The sequence below is a fragment of the Abramis brama genome (assembly GCF_963993115.1).
Source record: "Abramis brama genome assembly, chromosome: 1".
NCBI classification, from domain to species: Eukaryota; Metazoa; Chordata; class Actinopteri; order Cypriniformes; family Leuciscidae; genus Abramis; species Abramis brama.
This window is the reverse complement of record NC_139963.1, coordinates 11,388,264-11,412,651: the sequence shown is the minus strand read 5'-3', so window position 1 is coordinate 11,412,651 and position 24,388 is coordinate 11,388,264. Positions and strand designations below refer to the sequence as shown.

The following is a 24,388-nucleotide window of genomic DNA, read 5'->3' as shown; positions in this document are numbered from 1 at the left end:
CAGCTGGTTGGTTAGTCAGACAGATGAAGGGATGGTTGTTTAAATGGTTGGTTGGTTAGTCAAATTAATCGTTGGGTTCTTGTTTGAGCAGACAGATAGATGGTTGTTTTGTTGGTCGGTTGTCCTGATAATTAATGGATTCTTGGCTTGTTGGATAGGCAGACAGACAGATGGATAAACTTGTGTGAGTCTATATTTTGATAACATGTGAACACTGTGCTCTTTATGCAACAGAAGCTCCAGTGATATGTCAGCAGAGCTGCATGTGTTGAACATGAAGGATCTGATCCCAGGCCTGGAGCCGCTGGTACTGTGGATGTCCAACTCCATTGAGCTGCTGCACTTCATCCAGCACGAGGTCCCTCTGCTCTTAACATGGAGACAGCAGGACAGACAGGAACAGGACAAAGGTATCAGCCTATATTATTTGAAGTATGTGTTAGATCACTGGCCTCGTTGGCTCATTGCTTTAGTTACTGTTTCATTATTTGATCTTCCAGCCACTGGTAGATCTATACTTAGAAGTCTCTTGCGAATGTGCAGTAACATCATGTCTCCATCTGCTCAGAATCATTGGATTGTCAGATCCAGTCCACGCGTGTTGCCAGTGAGGAGGCCATGACGGTCCTAGAGGAAGTCATCATGTTCACCTTCCAGCAGTGTGTCTACTATCTCACCAAAGTAAGTATAAATTAAAGGCCATTAGGTCTGCCAATTGATTTAAATATTTGCATATATTTCTTGTGGTTAAGTACTATATTTATTATATATTCATTCCAAATATGTAATGTTTGTTTTACATATGTTAAATATTATTAAATATTATATATTTAAATATGTTCCTCATATCCCTGAAAGGATGTAAAATACGTGAAACAGGACATAACCGTGTAAACAGCATTTTGTACTTCCAGTCTGTAAGCCAAAGTAAAGTCATAACAAAGCAGTGGAGACACTGGGATTGGCCATAGCTATTGGTGAGCGAGATAACTTGTCCTCTCGTTCACAAAGAATCAAAAACAAACACATTAACAGTGTTTTCTCAAGGCTCAAGTTAATGGCAAATCCCTGCCCCTCTCAGATGAGCGGGAATGTTTTGGAACATTTATTTTCTTGCTGGATTTGTCTGTTGCTGTATGTGATGAATGTCTTAAAGGAATAGTTCAATCAGACTGAAATTGTTATTTTCTGTCCATTGTTATTTTCTCAATGGAACATAAGGAGAATTGTTTACTTTTCTATGAATCTTTGATGTGCCTCCATGGGAACCTCTCAAGGAAACCAGTCTTGTTATGGTTTACTCTAAAATAATTAAAAATCGCCAGTTGAAAATGAAAGGAAACATTGTGAAACTCATTCTCCATTATATTATATCAATGTTACATCCGTTTCGATTGGTGCGGAAAATCCACGCAGTGAAGTCACCTCAAGTTGGAGACAAGAAATATGTGACGTGTTTGTTGCAGATTAACTTTGTGGATAAATAGTCAGTGGAGAGGTTAAGTCCTTCACGGTTCAAACACTCCAGTCCTAAACTAGAAAACAACCGGCATGTAAGGGGTTAAGAGGCATTGTAGCGGACAGGAAGGACAGAGGTACCCATCGTCTGCCTGATGGGGAAGCAGATGTGCACCTCCACATTTCATCTGTTTCCTGACCAGGAAATATTCTGTTCTCATCACCAGAAAGGGAGATGAGTGTCCCGTTAAAGCAATCATTATGCCTACCAGAAAGTTAACGGTTATCGGATAATTAGCATGTAAATGTTATTTAACAAGCCATAAACTCTGTCTTTTTCTCTTGCCTCTGATGTCAGACTGTGTAAGGTGATTGGTTGGTGTTAGGAAATTGTATTTTTTCCTGTTAAAAGAACGTACGTAATATTAAACGGGTTATAATAATGAAAATAAACTGCTTTCCTGTTGACACATGTTTTAAAGGTCTATGTTTCATCATGCATTTAGATATTTCAGTCATATCGATTGTTAATTGTTGTGAATGGTGCGATTCTTCCATGTCTTATGCCCATGAATGCTGTGATGTCATGGATGTTTGAAAGGCAAGAATGTGTCATTCAGTGATGAGTCATCGGAGGCGGGACCTTTGGCTCTGGTTAGTTCCTCAATGACCTCATACGACTGAAGTGCGTTGAGTTTGAAGCACTTATTTCAGCTTCATTAACTTCTGCTGTGCCCTGACAGACTGGCAGTGTGTTTATGTGTGTTTCAAAGTCGGCATTGAAACGGAAGTTACGATAATCTTTTGTGACGTATATCTGAGTGAAACGGCTTCTAAAACAAGAACAAATGTAGGAACTTTTGTCCATGGGGAGTTAATTGAACGGTTGGATGCTTGTGGTTGGCTATTGGTGGATCTCATGTGAGTGACAGGTTGTCCCGCCCTCGCCCCAGTAAACACGTCATCAGAAAAGAGAAGAGATATCACTGCAAGTTATTCTGATTACAAAGGCACATGAATTAAAAAAATAATAATACGTGCATAGATAAAATCATTTATAATCAATACTGCAATATTCCTTTAAAAAACAAGAACTGTCCATTATGATTTCACAATGACTTAAAGAATTGTGTTAGGTGCAGTTGCATTTACGATTGTTCAATGAATTTTCACAAGCGAAATGCAGTCATTTCAATGGGAATCCACACGATGGAGAATTTCGTGTGAGGGCGAAAGATCTCAGATTTGCCGCATTTACCGACAGAAAGACTTCTGTGTGAGCTGTGCTTTATACATAACTGCACTATTGATAGTAGACAATTGTTAAAATTTCGCCAACATTTTGCCAGTGTCACCGCATCTTTAAATTTAAATCTGACGTTTTATTCGCAATGGATGATCACAGTGATGATGAGTTGTGCTTCACACATTGCTACACTGTTAACAATAGACAATGTATTTTTTGCCCATGAAATTTCGCCAAAATTGTGGTAATGTGACCACATCTTTACATTGAAATCTGACGTTTCCTTCGAAAATCAATGGTTATGAATCAATGAGCTGTGCTTTTTACATAAATACACCGCATAGTTCATTTGGTTGGCAATTTCGCCAACATTTCGGTAATTTGACCACACCTTTAGATTGAAATTTGGCATTTCTTTCGCAAATCAGTGGCCATAATGATGATAAGCTGTGCTTCATACATCGCTACAGTTCTGACTATGGAAAATGGGCCATTTTTTCTCATGAGTTTTAATAATGAGCTGTGCTTCATATATTGCTACACTGTTGATAAGAGACAATGAACCATTTTTGCTTGGAAAAATTTAGTAATATAACCGCACCTTTAAATTGAAATCTGACGTTTTATTGGCAATGGATGATCACAGTGATGATGAGTTGTGCTTCATAAATTGCTACAGTGTTAACAATGGACAATAGATGAAGTTTTGCCAACATTTTTGTAATGTAACCACATCTTTACAGTGAAAATTGACGTTTCCTTCGCAAATCAATGGTTATAGTGATAGTGAGCTGTGCTTTATACATAAGTACACTGCTGATAACAGGCAATGGACCATTTTTCTCTTGCAAAATGTTGCCACAATTGTGGTAATGTGATCATACCTTTACACTGAGATCTGACGTTTCATTCGCAATGGATGATCATAGTGAAGATGAGCTGTGTGTCATACATCACTACACTATTGACAATAGATAATGGACACTTTTTGCTCATTAAATTTAGCTGAAATTTTGCTAATGTGCCCATACATTTAGTTTGAAACCTGACGTTTCATTAGCTTCTATGGATTGTCATGATCTCTAAAACATTTAGACATAAATTGGCAAATCCTTTGTCTTTTCTTGTGCTTAAATAATCATCAATATTTTCCTTTATTTCAGGGTTATAGTTCAGGATGCTGTGTTTTTGTCAGCTTTGTGATAAAACACCGTTCCCTGTAGGCTCTTAGCCTTTCCCGAGTTCCCGTCTGGCACAGTTATCTGCATGGCCCTTATTTGTTTACAGAATCCTTTTATCTCTTCCAGCAGTGGGAAAATTGAGTGTGGATGTGAGATTCATCTGCTGGTCTAGTCTTATCTGAATGATTCTCAAGACTCTCACTGGTGCTGTAACAATGGCCAGTCAGGGCTGAGACATTCTCCAGAGTCCAGTCACAGTCACATATCTCCCGCTGAGGGGAAGCCGGCCCGTGCCGCTCTTCCTGTCGGCTCAGACGGGACGCTCAGTATGTCCTCTCTACTGAAAGCACAAAAAATGTGACCTGCCTTAATCTATCCTGTGTTTTCTCCTATGTTTTAGGGTTGCATTTGCACATTCAGCATTTACAAATATATATTCGTAGTTACATATGTATGTATTCCGCTGCACATTCAGGATTTATAAATAATTATTGAGCTTTAAACTTTATATTCAGATATTCAGAATTTATACATGTACACTCCCGTTCAAAAGTTTATTTGATAAAAAATACGAAGAGATTGGCATGATTTTATTTCAGTTAGCCTAAAAGCTAGTTTGATTTGCATTGAGAGATGATCTTATGGAAAGTACCCCATGCCAATCTCTAGGTATGGTGAAGGCTATGTGATGATGTGGGGCTATTTTAATTCCAAAGGCCAAGGGAACTTTATCAGGATGCATAGTATCCTAAATTTTTTTTTTTAAAAATACTTAAAAATAAAAATCTGCCTGCCTCCATGGGAATTTAACATAGGGGTGTACTCACTTATGCACCATGTATTTTAAGGAAGAACATTTATTTATTTACGATACATTATTCATTCACAAAGAAAATTGGTGTCCTTAAAGGTTGGATTTTTCCTAATTTTTTTAATTAAGGCATTAAGTTCAATTTCCAAAATATGATTTTTTATTCCTCTTTTTAGTCAACTTTAGCATGGGTGTATTCACTTATGCATTGCACTGTATATATTTCTTTATTTCTTTCTTTCTTTCTTTCTTTATTTATTTATTTTATTTTTTACACAGAGATGTTTGTAACATTATAAATACCTTTACTATCACTTTTTAACTTCAATGCATCCTTGCTGAGTAAAAGTATTAATTTTTATTAAAAAAAAAAATGTTTTTAAAAATCGTACTTATCCCAAACGGAACAGCAGCATATATTTAGATTTACTATTCAACTATAAAAGATTTTCAAATATAGATATTTTACAACTTATATTTTACATTTACAATTTGGATAAAATTTGGGATAATTTTATTTAGATATTTTCAGGGTTTTAAATTATATATAAATTTATAAATTATATATAAATGTATATTAAAACTTACAACTCTATACATACATTTTTCTTTATGTCCTGTGTGCCTCCCATGAGATATATATATATATATATATATATATATGTTGTAGATATTATATGACTGCATTGTGCGCAAAATAATGCATGCATAATTTTCACTTATTATAACTACACCATTCACGCTCAAAATACAGGGTATATACTTCAGGAAACAATGTGTTATATATGGGGTGGTCCTCTTAATAAAGTTGTTTTTGATAAAGCTACTATTTAGCAAGTATTTAAGCTATTATAAGATTCTGTACAGGATACACCAGTTAACGGATTGTTAAGCACATTAATCAAACATTATGTCCCCGTCCCCTCTGTTAGAGTATGTATGCTGTGTTGCCGGAGCTGCTGGACAGTAACCCTTTCTCTGAGAGCGGACAGCTGCGCACGCCTGTGGGAGTCAGCCAAATCCTGGACGTCCTGAAGGAGGCCCTGACACTGCTCAACACTTTCCTGGTGCACCGCGAGATCACGTCTCAACTGCTGACCTACCTGTTCTTCTTCACCAACGCCTCGCTCTTCAACGCGCTCATGGAGAGAGGTGAGCACATGCGCGCACTGTCCTTCTGAAGACTCAACAAAACCTGATGGTGATTCACACTCAAGAATAGAGTAAATTTACTGTGCGTGAACTCTTTGATTTTTTTTAATGCAAATCACCACTGAGGTTTCGATGCAAGTTATGTGGATTCACACACCAAAATAAGAGCGCAAGAGAAGACGAGAGAGTGCGTTGTAAACTACTTTGTAGAACCGGCTGTTCTCACCCCAGTGGTCTTGCTTCTCTGGTGGGACGTGTTTCTCACAAGGGTGTGAATTTTACAAAGTGAATATTTGCATCCAGGTGTAAATATCATTGGCCACACAGAAAAGCTGTTTGCGCGCATTAGTCTGCTGAAGCCAGACAAAACTATGACAGAATGTAAACTGGTTGAGTTCAAATCCTACATGTGACTTTTGATGATTATTGAAAAATAAAGAGAAGCTTAATATGATGAACATGTTGCCACTTGCACTAATTGGGAGTTCAGAATAAATATAGTTGTGGTTGTGTTTGAAGGGTCTGGCGGTGGTTTCTACCAGTGGTCTAGAGGAGTGCAGATCCGGGCCAACCTGGATTTGCTGATGGACTGGACTCAAAGCATCGGGCTGGGAGATTTGGCTGCTGAATCCTTCCAGAAACTCTCGTCAGCCGTCAACCTGCTCGCGACTCCCAAAGAGACCCTGCTGCAGGTCAGAAACCCCAGAGCTGCTCCACAAGTGCTTGCACAGATGCTAAAGGGTTGTTTTAGGGATGATTCCAGTGCCATGCTCATGTACTTGCACACAATAAAATGTTCTGGCACAAAAAAAAAAATAAATCAGATTTTTACAGGATTCAAACAACATTCAGTTTTATAAACTCGGAGCTAAACAGTAAAAAATACAATATTTGTACATTTAGTAAAGCTCTATTTGGCATACAGATATAAGATTAATAATGTGCCTTAACCTGAGTTCATCCATTCATTCATTCATTCATCCATCCATTCATTCATCCATTCATTCATTCATTCATTCATTCATTCATTCATTCATCCATTCATTCATTCATTCATCCATTCATTCATCCATTCATCCATTCATTCATTCATCCATTCATTCATTCATCCATTCATCCATCCATTCATTCATTCATTCATTCATCCATCTATTCATTCATCCATTCATTAGTACAGATGAGAAAATGAGAATTTGGGGAAATTGTTTCATTTTCTAAAAGCTAAAGATAATTTTATATTTTATATAATTTCTCTTTAAATTTTGAGGCAAAATATGATTTGAACCATCTGAGGTGAATCTACCCAATATGTTGTTTCCTATTGTCATGGAAAACCTGGAATTATCTAGGACTTTTAAAATGGTGTTTTCCAGGCATGGAAAAGTCATGGAAATTAATTAAATCTAAGGGTGTGTTCACACTTGTGGTTGGGTTCTCTTGGTTCGTTTGATCCGGATAAAAACAAAGAAGAAGATACATTTAGTCCTGGTTTCGCTTCGTGTTTTTAACAACACACATAAAGATACAAAACAACAACAAAAACAGCTTTTATGACGTATATTTTACGATGGAACTTACCAAACATCCAAAACAATGCTGTGTTTGGGGATAAATGTGCTTGTTGTATGTGCGTACACACAGTATGATGGTATTTTGACCAGCTGAGAACTTGTGAGGAGCTTGTGTCATGTGGCAAAACAGTGGCAGGAATCCCTTCGTCACACACACAAACCAAGATCTGCTTCAAGAAGACTGTGTTTTTGTGCCTGAACTGAACTGTGATTGTCAACATCACGACTATGATAAGATAAAACAGGTTTGCTTGAGCATTCTGTCCTTTTAAGGGTCACATCTTGTGTCATCAGGACCTGTTTTTGGTTCATTTAGATGTCTTTGTTCTGTGTTGAGTTCATATTTCACTTCGAGAGTTTGTTTAAAACGAATCAAACCTGCCAAGTGTGAACACACCCTTTAAACATCATGGAAGTTTCTCTACTGAATATAAATTTCTAACATTTCACAATAATGTCCTATTATAACATTACTTAATACATTAACTAACAATGAGCAATACATTAGTTAAAACATTTATTGATCTTTGTTCATTAACAGATACAATTTTTTGTTAAGTAATGTATTAGTAAATGTTAAACTTAACCCTAACTAAAAATAAATGTTTAATTGTTAGTTCATGTTAGTTATACCAGTGATAACAAATGGCACCTTATTGTAAAGTGTTACCTGTACATCTTTGTTGTTACACACTGAAATATTCCATCAGCTATAGATATTTCTCTTGTGTAGAGTAAACGCTACTTGCAAACTATAGTGTTGTGAGAGAAACTTTATCTTGAGTTGTTCCCGTGAATGAATAAGTCAAAACAGTTCACAAATCAGTCTGAATGATTCATTAGTGAAGGCTAAATCATTTTAAAGGCCCTCATCCAGAGATAACAATTCACCAGAAAGGAAATGCTCCGGCCATAAAGTGAGTGCACCCTTATATTGTTTGTTCAGTTCACTTGACAAACAGCTCGATCGAGTTTCCTTGTGAATAAATAAGGAAATTCTTCAGTTGCAAAGAAGAATTAACTTGGATTTGACAGCAAGGTGTGCTGGAGGTTGTGATCTGGGTTTGACTGCTGATTGGACAGGTGTGACTATCAGTTATAGAAACACCAATAAAACCCTTGGAAACGACATAAAAATGACGTGATGTTCCAAGAAATACAGAGCAAACCTGTTTCACAAGCCAAGTTAATTCAATATAACCTCATGATGGCATCAAACTCATGACAAACGTCATATTTACTTCTTGAGTCATGCCATTTTTCCGTTCACCACGTAAAAAAAAACCCGTTCAGCTTGCCACAACATGCCACCACGTTCAGCCTGTCATATAATCCTAAATAATATGCATTATTCAAAGTTGAATCATTTTGTAAATACAATGTAGACGGAGCGAAGCTGGCAGGAGGGACTTTAGGACCTGATGAACAGGACATGGAAGAAGTCAAAACTGCTGTTTGTCTGGTCTTAAACCTGTTAACTTTCTTCAAAAGCCATTGATAGTGGGGAGACGCATTGTTTACTCTTTTGTGCATAAGGAAGTGAGTTTCACTTAACTTATCATACCATAAAAGAAAGGCAGAATAACAGAGGACAGTATAAGGTTTACAGCACGTCACCCAAACACATCCTGTACCGTGGGGGTTTACAGGTCTCGTGAAGTCTCTGCAGTAAATGAACTTTGACCGGTAAGCCTCTTAGCCTATCAGAGAGCTGGATTACAGCTCTGGGTGGGAGGGGCTAGTATGATCTCATGTCTTAAGTGACTGAGTTTACTTTAAACACACTCCAAACAAACATATACATGACTCAGTCTGTCACATGATCTCTGTGTTTATTTGTCCTGCATTACGCAGTCAACCTTAACAGTAAATGAAGGAAATGTAAATATTTCAAAAACTGAACCACATTTCATTCCCAATTGGATTAAGGGTGTTTCTCCATTATTAAAACTATGACGGACTCGGAAAGATAGCCTTGTGAAAAAGAAGTACACTTTAGCTTACTTTTAAAAAGAGTACTTATTACAGAAATAATGTAGTAAAATAATATTTTTAATTGCATGTTTGTATATAATTTATTAATACAATATACATTAATAATACAAGATCTTTTTTTTTTTTTTTTTATGTGGCAGATTTTAATGTGCCAAATTGGCAAACATATTTCATCAATAGTCGCTAGGAATGTTGAACTTATTAACAAAGAGTAAACAAACAAACAAACAAACAAACATTCTACACACAAATACAAAACTACAATACCAGAATGTAATTTACAATTGAATGAAAATGTGTTATAGTTTAAATTTAAGTATGACTTAAGTAAACCTTTATATGTAATTTCATATTTTTTTTTATTGCCAGGTTAAAGTGTACTATTGAATTTACTGACAAGCATTTTTTTGTAAACTAAAATATATTTTAATGAATTATATTCATTTATATTGAAACTTGTATATAAATTTATTTGTAATTACACTCTTAAAATTACAATTTTGAAATTAACTTTAAAGATAATTTAAACAGTTAAAATTATATTCAAGTACTTTATATGTGCTTTAGTATGTTAGTCAACACATCAGAATAAGTGCACTTTAAAACATGACAAAATATTATTACAACAATGATTTAAATGTTCTTTGACGTAAAAATGTACTAGCTTTACTGAAGTGAACTTTTAAAAGTGTACTAAAGTGTGTACATAGTGCATAATATTTCATTAATATTATATTATCTGCAAGTAATTTAACACGCTTCTTTTTCAGAAGGGAATATAACCCGTGTAAATATTTATAAGCACACATACTGATATTTTATAAGTTTGTGCTAAGACTTGAATCTGCCAAACTCAGCACAGTCTTTCAGCCTGTTCTAACACTGTATGCTTTATTTTTTTATAACTGATTGGACTTTCTCTGATTCTGTCCATCTAAGACTTTTCACACTACATGTTGGTCACATTCCCAAAGTCGCTGCTGTTACATACAAATACGTTAAGCGGAGTATCTGTGCTTTTCTATAAACACCACCTACTGTCAGAGAGAGAGTTTGCATTTTCATTCAGGCCGTCTGCTGTTCGCTACGAATTGGTCGGAACAGAGAAATCACATGTGAATATCAGACCGAGTTTTTGTGTTTGTATGAAAAGGCTGTGACTCTGGGTTAACGTCTATTTATACCTTAAGTGAAGGTGAAATTTAACTTTGGGTTCAGCAATGTTTCACACATTTCCACAGATTCCATTTAAACCGGTTGCGTGCTCGTCGAGGAATAGTTTACCTAGGATTTTAAATCATCTAGGATTAACAATTGTAAGTGTGAAAAAGTAACCTAAAAACACCCTATCAACCTCTACGGAACACCATAGCTACAACACAGACAACCGTACCAACCACTCCGAACACTCAATCGATCTAACCCATAATACTGTATTGATTTGAAACTTTTAGGTCAAGCCAACATCAAAGTTTGTCTTGAGGAACTGTACTTTTCTGGCTAATAATATGATCACATGTAGCACTTGTTGAGAGTAAAGAGACAGCATGTGTCTGTCAGAATCATCCAGTGTGCAATTAGAGAATGTTAACTTCCTCTATCCGTCAACAAACAATGGTTGCATGTCAAAGTTGCTGGGAGACTGGTTGTTAAGTTTCCACCCATGGCATGAGCGCACAGTTTGTGGTTTGTAAAACATCCATTTCTGCACATAGTTGCAGATGTCTTTTCCCCTTTTCCATCCATCTATTTTGGGACAGCCATTCTGACTATTCAGTCCAGCCTTTTGTGGGTGTCTATAGCAAAGAAAAAGCACAATATGACACAAGTTCTCTCAACAGTCTCTTAAACTGTGCTTCACAGATTTGTCACATATTCAAAATGCAGTCAAAATCAGAGATCTCCAGCATTTCTCATCAAATTATTCCAGGACCAGATTATCTGAGCTTCTATCCACATTCATTGCCATTTGTCTCATTTGTGTTTTTTTATTATTATTTTTTTTTTTTTATGTTTAAGAAAGCTTAGGAGTAAGATTTGAAACAAATTTGATATATTTCCATTCATTTCCATTTTTGGTCTCTGAGCAATATTTTATTTAATGGTGAACCAAGACGTAAATCCAACATCTACACCAGACCTGTTTTACTCATGGGACTGGTTACTTGTTTAGCCCTTTTACAGTCAAATCCTAGGAGAAACCAAAACCAGACCTGGCTACGGATAGAAGGGAAACGCAAATAATTTGCACATTCAGCTGAAGAAAATGAGTTACTCATAAACATGCGTCTGATGCACATGCACGACTGTGTTGTGGCTTTATTAGCCGAGAGTGAGTCCTGCGGTCCGACAGATCACAGCCCCTCCCAGACTCATGTAACACCACCCATCACATGTGTTTGAGGCGTCTTAAAATGTCTATGCATCAGCTAAATGATTTATGAAAAATCTCTCATGCTTCATTTCAGGGTATAATAGTGAATCTTGCCACGTGACATTTCTTTCCCAAATCAAAATAAAGAAATAAGAAGTAATATTTAGCAATGTTTGCAAACTTATTATCATAGTGCTACAGACATTGTAACTTTCTCTCTACTTTCACCCTAAATATATTTCATTACTTTGATTTATATTTAATTGGTAAATTAAATTAAGTAACTATCAGTATAATTGGCATTCAACCCTCAAAAATGTATTAGTAGGTATTTAAAATAGGTTAATGCTTTCATGTTTTCAGATTTCTTTAGTGTATAATGTTGCTGTTTGAGCATGAAAAAGCTCTGCAAAGTTACAGTGTCACTCCAGAGGGAGTCTTGAGTTTTCTTCAAGGAACAAACCTGTCAATATTCCTCATTTAAATAATTCCCACCCAAGGCATACGTAAAATAAATGAGTATGTTGAAACTTGCGGTTATGGTATCAGGCATGGCATTTCTGAAACTTTCGGAAAGGAGAGGCTTCATAACTAAACAGAGTGTTACTGACAGACTAGGAAGAGAGGTGCTGCAACAACGTAAAATATGTGAAAAATAATGTGTCTTTTGAACTTTCAAGCATGAAAACCTTTTCTAGAAGACCCCAAAACCAAAATCAAGACTTTGTAAAAGAGCGTTATAGGTCTCCTTGAAACTTTGTTTTAGTTCAAGGCATATGGACTCTATTCTGTATTCAAATTAAATGAAACTAAAATAAACAAACCTAAACAAAACTCTAAAGATAAACTCTCTGTTGAATGAAACTAAGCTGTAACTGTAAGGAAATGCCTAACATATCCTGTCAGGTTCAGCAAGAGTCTGTTGTTCTAGTGAGTTTGTACAATGTTCATTCCCAGCCACTGCTTCCTATATAATTTTGTGAAGAGATTGGTTTAATTACATACAAGTAGTGGATGTTATTTTGTTCTGGATGTGAAAAAAATGACACAGAAGAAAACACTACTCTGTTATTTAGACAGGCTATTCACAAGACACCAGTAAAGGAGAATGAAACAATAAATGTGGAGTGATATTTGGTGAGCTGTCTTTTGTTCAAGTGTTTTGGCTGTATTTCCTTTGCGGTATTTTAAAGATGTTTTGTTTGGTCGACAATAGAGTTTACTTGTCATGCGTTGTCAGAGAATATGTACCCTTGAGAAAATAATTTTTTCATCAAAATACTGGAAACTGTTGCGTCCACCCAATTATTCTCCTTACTACATAGAAATGTACTAAAACATTCAGACCAAATGATATTTGACCAGGGTTGCATATCTCTGTTAGTGCTACTTGAACTAAGTGCTACATTTGACACATTCATTTTACATTGTGTTGCCATTTCTGGACAGACACTAACCTAGTTTAGATTCTACCCGTTTGTATGTGTAAATGTGATTGTGTAAAACATCTTTTCGATGGTAAAGGAGGGTACACCACAAGGCTCAGTCTTGGGTCCTTTGCTATTTTCTTTGTACATGCTCCCTTTAGGTGCTATTACTAAAAATGTATTTTCATTGTTATACAACACAACAATTTCATCTGAACTGATTTGTGAGATGTGTGAATGAGTAAACTAACTGAAAGCAGTTTTTCACCAACAGTTACCGTTGCTAAATCATGCTGGGCTGTGTTTCCCAAAATCATTGTAAGCCATATACAATTCTGTGCCCATTGTGTGCTGCAAAATCAAGATTACAATCTATGTGACCAACTGTGAGTCAACACATCTCTAAAGACATTTCACCAGCACATTTCTCCTGTCCTGAATAGTTAGCTAACCCTGCTGAGAAATCTGGCTGGGCCCAAAAAGCTCTTTTAGTTTTATGTGAATTTTTCATTCTTCTATGCATCTGTGTGTGTTTACAGGCATCATGGTCGACTCTGAGAGCTGAGTTTGTTCATCTGAACCCTGCACAGCTGCATCATATGCTGAGAGAATACAACACAGCCCGTACGTGCCCTCCATGCTGGACCCCGGCTCCAGAGGATGCAGCGGCGGCCCTCCATACATGTGAGCTCAAATATGAACACACACATCATCCTGTAATCACAGATGAACAGTGACATTTGACCATTGTCAGTTCCATAATATAGTATACCTACAGATTAAATTGATTAAATACTGTTTTATATGTGTATTTTAAAAGGGTTGCCTTAAGACCCTGATATACTCATGCCAAAGTTATTTTTCTTTATTCACTTGGAGGTAAAAAGAAGTTTGAAATACCTTTTCAGCAGTATAATTTAAGCGAATGTCCACGACACCACCCAAACAGAGCAGTGTTTAGATGAATATGTTATATGTAATGTGTGCTTTTCTCTCAGTAACAAAATAAACATACAACAAAAATGACAGCAGTGAGAAAACAGCAGTTAAGAAAGCATCTGATCATAGAGATGTGGATATATTTGCTCTGCAATTCAACTCTCTAGTAAAGTCACATCACATTTATTTGTATATCGCACATTATAAAATTGATTGGTTTAAAGGAGGAATCTTTAAAGTAATAAACATTAAAATACAGTGTCAGTGTTGCTTTCAACTAACCTTTTTAGCATTGGGTGATTCATTATCAGGGGAGGCTTACGTATAAAGGGCTCAAATGATGTCTTGAATGCTCGCTGAGATTCTCTGTGCCTGACAGCAAAAATATTTTTTGTCTTAGCTAATATCCTGGAAAGTTTCGACAACCATCCTCCTCTAATCCTGCCCAGCAGCATCTTTCATCTGGAGCTGGGAAATCCCATCACAGAGCCAGGGCTGTTCCCGCCATTGCAGAATCTGCAGGAGTTTATCCAGTCTCTCCCAGAGAGCCAGACACAGTCTGATCATCAGCCCTCACAGGTAAACCTCCTCCATGCTGTGAACACTCTAGACGCCACACAGAATGCACAGACATTTAGTGCAATGGTTAGTTGAAGGGTGTAGAGGTTTTTATTTAGTATATTTTGAAATGTTGGCCTATAGTTTAGAAACAAATAATTGTCAATTTTCACAATAAGGAACGCCATCACGTTATAGTTTTTCTGCCTGTACTCAGAGACTTTACTAAATGAAATTAAATCCATAACCCATATTTCTCAACACTGTTGGTTAAATTATGGTTAATTTAATAATAAAATATTTAACTCGCATAAAACTCTTTGACAACTGGCTATTTTTCACTTAAGACAACCAAATCATATCTTCAATGATGCTTTTTGAGAATTGTTTAGTCTTGTTTACAACAAAACCAACCAATATTTAAATCTCCTAATAAAACAAAACTGAACAATATTAAAATCTCTTAATAGAACGATACTGACCAATATTTAAATATCTCAGTAGAACAAAACCGACCAATATTTAAAGTGGCCCTATTATGCTATTTTTAAGGTTCCTTATTTAGTTTTGAGGTCTCCTACAATTGGTTTACATGCATCCAAGTTAAAAAAAAAAATTCGTAATATACATTGCACATCACTTCATTTCTAAGAGTCTGAAAACGGTTTGTTTGAAGATTTGGTCTCACTAAAGCCCTCCTTTTCGCGAGCCTACTTAAGATTGGTCAGATGGCCCAGTCTGTCGTGACTGGTCTACTCTGCTCTGATTGGTCAGGTGACCCAGTCTGTTGTGATTGGTCTACTCTGCTCTGATTGGTCAGGTGACCCAGTCTGTTGTGATTGGTCTACTCTGCTCTGATTGGTCAGGTGACCCAGTCTGTTGTGATTGGTCTACTCTGCTCTGATTGGTCAGATTTCCCAGTCTGTTGTGAATTGTTTTACTGAGCGGTTCGGTACGGTACAGTACAGTACACACTGCGTGAAGAGTAATATTGGGTTGTAATATGCCTTGCCTTGCCTAATATTCTAAAAAGCATAATAGGGGCACTTTACATCTCGTGATAGAACAAAACCAACCAACATTTATATCTCAAGAACAAAATTCAAAATCGTGATAGAACAAAATTACACATATTTATATCTTAATTGCCTTTGAGCGCTCAGATGTCATTATGCCACTGATATATGTGCTAGACAACACTACAAATACAATATAGATGGATCTAAATCTGGGGGATCACCTGAATCCTGGTTTTATATTGTCATATCATCCAAGATCACTTGATTTATGGTAAAGCACAAAGGCATTACTGACATACCAGTATGACTTTTTCCAAAGCTGCTTTGAAGTGATGCATAATCTGAAAAGTGCTCTACAAATAAATCGAGCATGTCTTGAAATATGGGCTGATAATTATTTTTGTCATTTTGGATTAATTCAGGGCTCCAGCAGTAACTTGAATGAAGAGATTGAACCAACGACTGAACCAATCACCTGCCAGGATTCAGAGGCAACAGATCAACAGCCCGCCACCATGACACCTCCTCAGCTCCGGGAGTCTCACAGCAACCTGAGCTCGTGTGAGGCCGTCCTGACCCAGAAACTCAAGAGCCTGGAGCTCCAAAACAGCTTGTCTGGGAGTACAGACCTGGGCTACCACAAGAGTCTGGCCCTCGACCCCTCCTGCCTGCTTACGCCTCCCAACACCCCTCAGAATCTCGACCAGGCCGAGCTGGAAACCGGCCCGCTGGAGGGGGCGACGCAGCAGACGGCACGCCAGCACAGGAAAGGTAATCCGCACATCTGTGAATAAAAAAAGGTCCCTGAAGGACCTCAGCTTTGTGAAATTTAAAGTTATAAAAAGTCTTTAATATCTAAAATAGTATAGCTAACGTAAATTTGTGGATGGAAAAACCAAAGGCAAACATTATAATTATATATATTACATAAATATAATAAATATGACACGTTTCAATGTAAAAATGCACTTTCTACAGGCTTGTGGTTTCAGAGTCTCAAACAATGAACACCGCACATTTATGCCAAGCGATTGCTTATGATCTACTGTTGATGAATGAAGATTATGTTTACATTATGGTGTTTATATTGTAATATGATGTGGATGGCTGTAGATGGTTGTAAGAGTGCTTATTTTATCTCCCTCGTCTTTCTGAATGAGCAGCTGGCAATAGAGCCCTCTTTTTCAGTGGCACTGGTTCCCAAAGTATTTTTTCCCCCATTCATTTTTTCCCATAGGGATTTTTAAAAAGTCTTCATTAAAGAGTTATAAGCCATGAAGCAAAGCAACCAGATACGAGGTGAATCACAACACCACAAACTTTGATTTAAAGTAAAAAACAAAAAGTATTTGAAAATTGAACAAAAAGACTTAAGTCTGTGTACTTAACGGTTTAACTTAACGGTTTAACTTAACTTAACGGAGTCTGTATACTTAACGGTTTTTGTGAGGGAAATTAATGTCTGAGAAATATAAAACTTAAAAATGATCAAACTCAATTTTCTTATGGAGAAAATTTTTGTTTACTTCTGGAACCAGACTGTTGCACTCTATAGTAAAACATAAACATTTCAAAATAAGTTTTATTATAAATAAAAGTCCATTATGACTAAAGTTTTTCCTGGTTACCGGTATTATTGGTATTTTGGTTACACAATAAACTGTATCTGGCATTAAAGTCAACGCAAATTTTTGTAGCTTTTGTCTCGGCTGACCTGTACAATTATACATTTTAAGTAGGCCTATAAAAAGATTCAACTTAGGAGCAAATGTGGACCTTGGGAAAAATGTAAGCATCAATCCCTGACTTGACCATGATCAAGCAAGACACCAAGACACTTGCTGATCTGCTTTTCTCCACCAGATTCTGGATAAAGGTCTGTTTTGTCACTAGGGTTGGAAACAACAACAGAAAAAACAGCGTTCCTTGCATATGCATGATTTTACACTGATGTAAAGCTATGAAAAGAGATGTAGCTCTTGTGCTACTTGTCTTCTATTAGTTTGTGAGCTGTACTCTGAGAAACACCTCAGACATGTTCACCCTGTAGTGTGTTCCCTGATTTCAAAGGCAGGGTGTATTGTCTTTGGAGGCGTATGGGTTGTGCTGGTGTTGATGTGGAGTTGGGTTTGTGTGCTCTGGCTCCATCGGGTGAAGAAGCTGGAAACCAGCATATCTCCTCTCCAGAATGTTTTTCCCACGCATAATATATTTATAATATGAGCAATGGTCAGGTGAGAATTAAAAAAAATAACCTATTCGGAATTAAGCAATCCAAATTGTGCCTCAATCTCTCTCTCAAGATCAGGTAAATCATAGAGTTTCTTCAGCGCTTTAACACTTATTGTAGCGGCAGTTGGAGGAATATGTTAAACTCTTGCGGTTTCATCAAAGACGAGGAATGATTTCCATGATATCAGGTCATACATTTTTAAAGGATGAGAATCCAATCAACAGGAAGCCTTTTTTTTTTCTGTGTTTTAACTTGCACGGATTAATTGTTCACCACAAGACTAGTAATATGCGCTAACAAAGTAAATAAGGGTCCATTTTGATTTCAGTTGGACTTTAAATGAAACCTAAGAGATTTTGTCCTCCATTAAAAGCCCATTCCAACAAAACTTCAAAAATGTCATAAAGTCATTGTAATGGTTGGACTCCCATTGACTCCCATGGTTGAATCCAGATCTTATAAAGCAATGCAAATGCTTTGTATTTGTAAAAGAAAAAAAAGAAAAAAAACTTTTTATTCACAAATGATCTCAACTTCCACAGAGTTTATCTCAGATGTGTGTTGTGTTGACGTTCTCTCCTATATGGCTGTTTATGTTGCCAAGCAAATTGTTGCATTTAACAACAGCTTCAAACACAGTCCAATCAGAATATAGAGCTGAAACAAAGAATGAACTAAAATAGTGTGTAAACTGGACATTTGTACATTTAATATATAGTTAATGAATGGAAAGCTCTACATGTGGCACCCCGTTCCCACTGGTTTCCCGCCTCCTCTCTCTGAAGACTAGTGTGGGTTTTCCTAATCAAAGGGACTCTGCTCAGATCACACTAGTTTTGGCTGCTTTTTTTTGGTACTGGCACAAATCCTATAATCTGGTTCAAGAATTACAGAGAGGTGGTGATGTCAGGAGAAAAAAGAGCAATGGATAAAGCATGATGGGAATTTACAGTTGACTTGCTGGGTGGAATCTTAATCGGGACGGGCATTGTTCAGGACGCGGGCCGGGTGGCCGAGCGCTGGAGGAAAGCCCTTTGTGTTTCCACCAGCCCACAGCAGAAGATCTTCATGGGAACAGGAAAACAGTCGTTCTTGTATCATCATCATGCAGAATTATCTGATGTTTATGTCAGTTCAGTTGTTTACGGGTGACTTTTGACCTTTCCCATTTGGCCTACAATTCTGATTTCATTTTGACTTTAATGCCATGAAATAATCACTATGATAATAATATTGATAGTCCTGAAAACAACCTGCAAAATATAATTCTTCTGATTTTGGGATGATGTTTGGGATGACCTGGACGTTCAGTGATATTTGAGTTTGTTTATGCTTTATTTGATCGAGTGAAGACCTTGAGCTGATTATATGATGTGTTTGATGTTGTTTTCTCAGTAAAGAACGGCCTGGAAGGAAACACAGACCAAAGAAAGGAGGAAGATGAGGAGGACAGAGACGAGGTGTTCACCGTAGAGCTGATGAGAGGACCTCATGGTCTTGGTCTGGCACTGGTGGATGGAATGGTGAGAAATATCTTTGTCCTATTTTTATATTCTATACTTGTCTACTCTTTCTACAGTGTATAGTATGTAAACTTTTTTGTAAAATGTTTGTGCTTTGCGGTAATGGGAATTTAGCAGGAAAATATGGAAGCTTGTTTCCGCCACTGAATAATAAATAAATAATAATAATTGCGACTTTTTTTCTCAGAATTGCATGTTATAAAGTCGCAATTGCGAGATATAAAGTCAGAATTGTGAGATATAAACTATTCTGAGGTAAAAAAAAAAAAAAAAGTCATAGAATTTTTTTTCATAGAATTGGACTTTATATCTCACAATTGTGTGAAAAGATGTCAGAATTGCGAGATATAAACTCACAATTATGTGTTATAAAGTCAGAATTGCGTGATATAAAGTCGCAATTGCGAGAAAAAAAGTCAGAATTGTGACTTTATTTTACGCAATTCTGACTTTATATCTCGTAATTCTGAGCAACAAAGTCAGAATCGCGAGATGTAAACGCAATTGTGAGATAAAAAGTCGCAATTATCTTTTACATTTCTTTATTTTGTGGCGGAAACAAGCTTACATAGGAAAATGACCTGGACAAGTTTTGTTTAACACACACTCTCTATTTACTGTAGACGATGTAACATTTGAAGCTGATAAATAAATGATGGTTCCTCTGGTGAGTTGATTGGCATATTGACTGTAATAGTTGGTCCTTCATTGTGATCATGCTTATGAAATTACCCTGTTTTATATATAGAAGGTATTTCATATCCATTTCTCTGTAGACACACGGCTGTATAAGTCGAATGCAAACTGTAATGCCATTTGAGCTGCACAACACCTTCAAATCAAGGCCAGTCAACAGCTGTTATGATTAAAAATAACAGGGCTAGATTAGATCCGGACATGTAGTCTGTGCTCCAAAACCTAGAGAGCTGCCTACATAGACAGCATCCTAATCTTTGAAGGGAAATACACCCCAAAATTAAACCCCTGTCAGCATTTACTCAACCTCATGTTGATCCAAACCCAATAAGTATTTTGTGTAAATGAGGGATTTCCGTCCTTCCATTGAAAGTCCATTCACCCAAACCTTTCATAACGTTCATAAAGACCTCATATAAGGAATCCATATAAATCGAGTGGTTTAATCCACGTCTTCTAAAGAGACGTGATCATTTTATATAAACATGTTTTGTGTAAAATAGACCTTTTTTTATTATTATATCTGGCTAGATTTGTTCACTGAACTTGTTGCGGTGCATTATGGGATTGTCTTCTCTGCAAAGGATACACGTGTTGCTACCTTTGGTTTTGGTCGATGATGTCTTGGACGGCAGGACAATGCTTTTGCAGATTTTGCATCATGTGAGACCTTAAAATACTGCCTACATAGGCAGCTTACTATGCTTTGGAACAGAGCCATAGTTACTTTGAGCTATTTTGTTCACTTGCTCAGAGACTTTGGCCCTGTAAATGACTTGGAATTGCTGACTTAGGTGTTAGCTATGAGGTACACATGTGGGGGGTTACATTTACGAGAAACTGCTCAGTAGGGGACGAATGGGTTTGCGTTGGCCACACCGATCGTCTTTTGAAGCCAACAATGAGTCCAGAGCTTGAGTGAACGTGAGATCTCCTGTGTTTCCCAGACATTGAGGTTGATGTTAACAATCAGATGAACTGAGAAAGAACCTGATGACTGTGTGGTTTAGCATTCAGAGACAATAAAACATCTACTTTCTCCATGTGACTCAGGGCGCTCTCAAACAAATGCATCAGTGGTGATTAAGGTGATACAGAAACCAATCATTCACTTCCTGCTGGTGCAGATCCTCATCTAGTCATCGCTAATCTCGAGTCTTCTCTTTGTTTTGGCTTGTTGGTAACAGAAAACTCCCCTGCGAGTGAGCGGGATCTACGTGAAGTCAGTGGTGCCAGACTCCCCAGCAGCGCTCAGCCAGAGACTGCGAGTGGGCGACCGGATCCTCGCTGTGAACGGAGTCAGTCTGGTGGGCGTGGACTACCACAGGTGAGCACTTCACTTTTAAGAGACAGACAATGTTCATGGTATGAAGTTATCTTTGAAAATCAAACATGGAGATGAAAAACAAGGATTGTTGCTGCTTGCATTGCTAAATGCTAAACAATCCATAGTTGCAAAAGACTACCTGTTACTCATTAGATGAACACAAGTTTTAAGTTGACTTTAATATGAGCAAATCCATAGAGTTAACTTCAAGTTGAGTGTGATAGTTTGCCTTATTTATAAAAAAAAGTTAGCTCTACTTTTGTTTTTACAGTGCAACTTATCAAAACATTTGACATGCTGACCTACCGTCATCTTGTCTCCATTGATTAAAAAAACAAAACATTCCCATTGTTTTTGACTAAATTTTCACTGATTTTGAGACCAAATATATAGAATATTGTCAAAAAGCTGAAAAATATTGTATTGTTTTAGTAATATGGCCCAGTCATAGGGAGGGCTACTTGTTTTATTTTTTGCAATTGCCACTAGTGGTGCAAAAATTACATATTTTAATTATATTATAACTTCCATTATAAGAAACAAAGCATATTTTAGGACCGTTAAAATGTTTTGCATTTTGACATTGACAATTAAGTGCCAAAATTATTGATTTTATAATGTTTCTGATTGTTGTTGTGTTTAATTTGTTCTCATTTCACACTATTCTTACATTCTTACAGTAGTTTTTAATTCATTACCACTTGTATATAAATCAGCATTAAAGCCAGCACAACTAATTACTAGCATGTGTAAATACTCAAGTTCCCCATTTTCCCACAGTCTGTCTTTCTTTTACTTCCCAATTTAAACTATTATTTTTCATTATTATAATCATTATTGTTTGCATTATAGTACAAAAATTCTAAGTTATTATTTTCTTTAAGCTAAATTTTCTTTTTCTTTCTTTTTGAAGAGAAATAATGTCGTATGTATGTATGTATGTATGTACCCAGAGCTCCTGAAATTCTGAAATAAGAAACTTGAATATGTTCATAAGATTCACTTTATAAGATTTAACACAGGTGTTTGAGGTTTCACAGACGTTCTTGACTCTGAAACGGACAGAATAACCCTCCTCTGCTCTGTCTTTCCCTGTCAGTGGAAGAGAACTCATCCGGACGTCCAGCGATTCGCTGCGATTACTGGTGGCCAAAACCCAATCCAGGAGCTTCATCACCAGATGCTGAGAACCAGAACAGACTCGCCTGGACGCTCGACTCCATCATTGAGCTGATCTTTCCTCATTGATCCATTCAGACAAATCTGCAACTCTAATATTGTGCAGAAACCAAAGTAAAGGCGATTCAACTGGATTCATTCATGCTGTTATTTAAGTTGTTCTTGTTGTTGCTTCTGCTGGCAAACTCTTTGTCTCAAAAGGCCAGAATAATATGTTGAAATCTCCCATTCACAGTAGCGTTTATTTCACACTTTTCTTTCTATCTTTAATGTAATATAGTTTAGCACATGTTTTAAACCGTTGTTTACCAGTGTTTTATTTTCGTTCAGCATCTGTCCGTCTGTCATCTTCTGGTTTCGTGAGAAATAGTTGTGGTCCTGACAGGGTTATTTCAGTTTCCTTAAAGCTCAAACTGGAAACACACAATTACAGCTTCATTCTGTTCATAACATCCAAACACTGCTGTAAATATCAGCCAGAACTACATTAGTGTTAATATTTAACCAAAGTATCTCTATGAAAGTGCTGTTTTAAATGGTTCATGTTGCTGATGTTATGAAACCGTTTTCATATTGATGACATTTCATATTGATATTACTTGTGCGGTTCCTGATGTCTGTCATAAATGATGATATTCTCCCTCAGTGCCAGAGAAACAGTGTTATAGTGTCATCTGTGTTCATGATGGCATTAAAAAACAATCTGTTGTAATATTTGTGTTATTGTACAAGTGTAATAAATATTATTTTGATTTCTTCTTAAAGAAAAGAGGTAAACTGTGTTTTTCTGTCTAGTGAACGGGAAGTTGTGTGTCGCACAGTCATAACAGCTTTCTGGCTTTAGGGATTTTAAATAAATGTGCAAAAATATAATTTTGTCAATGTTTTGGAGAACACAAGCATATCAATGGCTTCAAAACTAACAGACATGGACTAAAAGCCAGAAAACTCTAGTTTGTCGTTCACAGGGTGTTGAACTGAGTCTCGTCCTGCTCTGCTGGGTCTGTTAGTCTGAAGAGGGTTTAGAAATGAAATCTAAATAAAGTAACAGCACACTTGTGTGTGAACGAGGAGTCCAGCTGCTGTGAGGTGTGTGTGTGTGTACGAGGAGTCCAGCTGCTGTGAGGTGTGTGTGTGTGTACGAGGAGTCCAGCTGCTGTGAGGTGGAGTAGAAGAACATGAGGAGCTCAAGTGTGTGTGCGTTAGAGATGCTGCTCACCGCAACACTTTAAAGACATTTATAGAGTATTTAATGACTGAGTTTCCACTGCGACACACACACACACACCATATACAGGAGCTCATGCTGAGACATTATGCTTGAACATGATCTTTACACACGTTCATCTCTTTAAAGAGATTTAACAAATGCTGCAAAGCTGCTGAGTCGAGTTAGTTTGATTATTCAGAGAACAGTAGAGCTAAACTCTCTCTGTCATCTTGTTTTCTCTCGCTCTCCTCTGAGTGTTCAGATCCTGCTGGTTTATTTACCCGTATTTTCCAGACTATAAGTCGCATCAGTCTAAAAAAATGCGTCATGAAGAGGAAAAAAATATATATAAGTCGCATTTATTTAGAAATTTATTTCACAAAATCCAAGACCAAGAACAGACATTTAATCTGGAAAGGCAAGTTATTCAACTACACAGTAGCACACAGAACAACAGGCTGAATAGGTGTCCGGTATGTTAACGCAACA

General features: G+C 36.8%; 1 protein-coding gene across 1 annotated transcript in view; it reads left to right on the top strand.

The window, feature by feature from the left end:
• Nucleotides 1-23,547, top strand: part of radil2a (Ras association and DIL domains 2a) — a 36,427-nt gene extending 12,880 nt beyond the window's left edge. The window contains exons 7-16 of the mRNA XM_084118719.1: nucleotides 235-410; nucleotides 569-681; nucleotides 5,629-5,848; nucleotides 6,368-6,540; nucleotides 13,755-13,899; nucleotides 14,555-14,733; nucleotides 16,154-16,502; nucleotides 19,360-19,487; nucleotides 21,371-21,510; nucleotides 22,610-23,547. Coding sequence (XP_083974845.1) covers nucleotides 235-410; nucleotides 569-681; nucleotides 5,629-5,848; nucleotides 6,368-6,540; nucleotides 13,755-13,899; nucleotides 14,555-14,733; nucleotides 16,154-16,502; nucleotides 19,360-19,487; nucleotides 21,371-21,510; nucleotides 22,610-22,697 — 1,711 coding nt within the window. The 3' untranslated portion in view covers nucleotides 22,698-23,547. The remainder of the gene's footprint in view (nucleotides 1-234; nucleotides 411-568; nucleotides 682-5,628; nucleotides 5,849-6,367; nucleotides 6,541-13,754; nucleotides 13,900-14,554; nucleotides 14,734-16,153; nucleotides 16,503-19,359; nucleotides 19,488-21,370; nucleotides 21,511-22,609) is intronic.
• The last annotated feature ends 841 nt before the right edge of the window (nucleotides 23,548-24,388 follow it).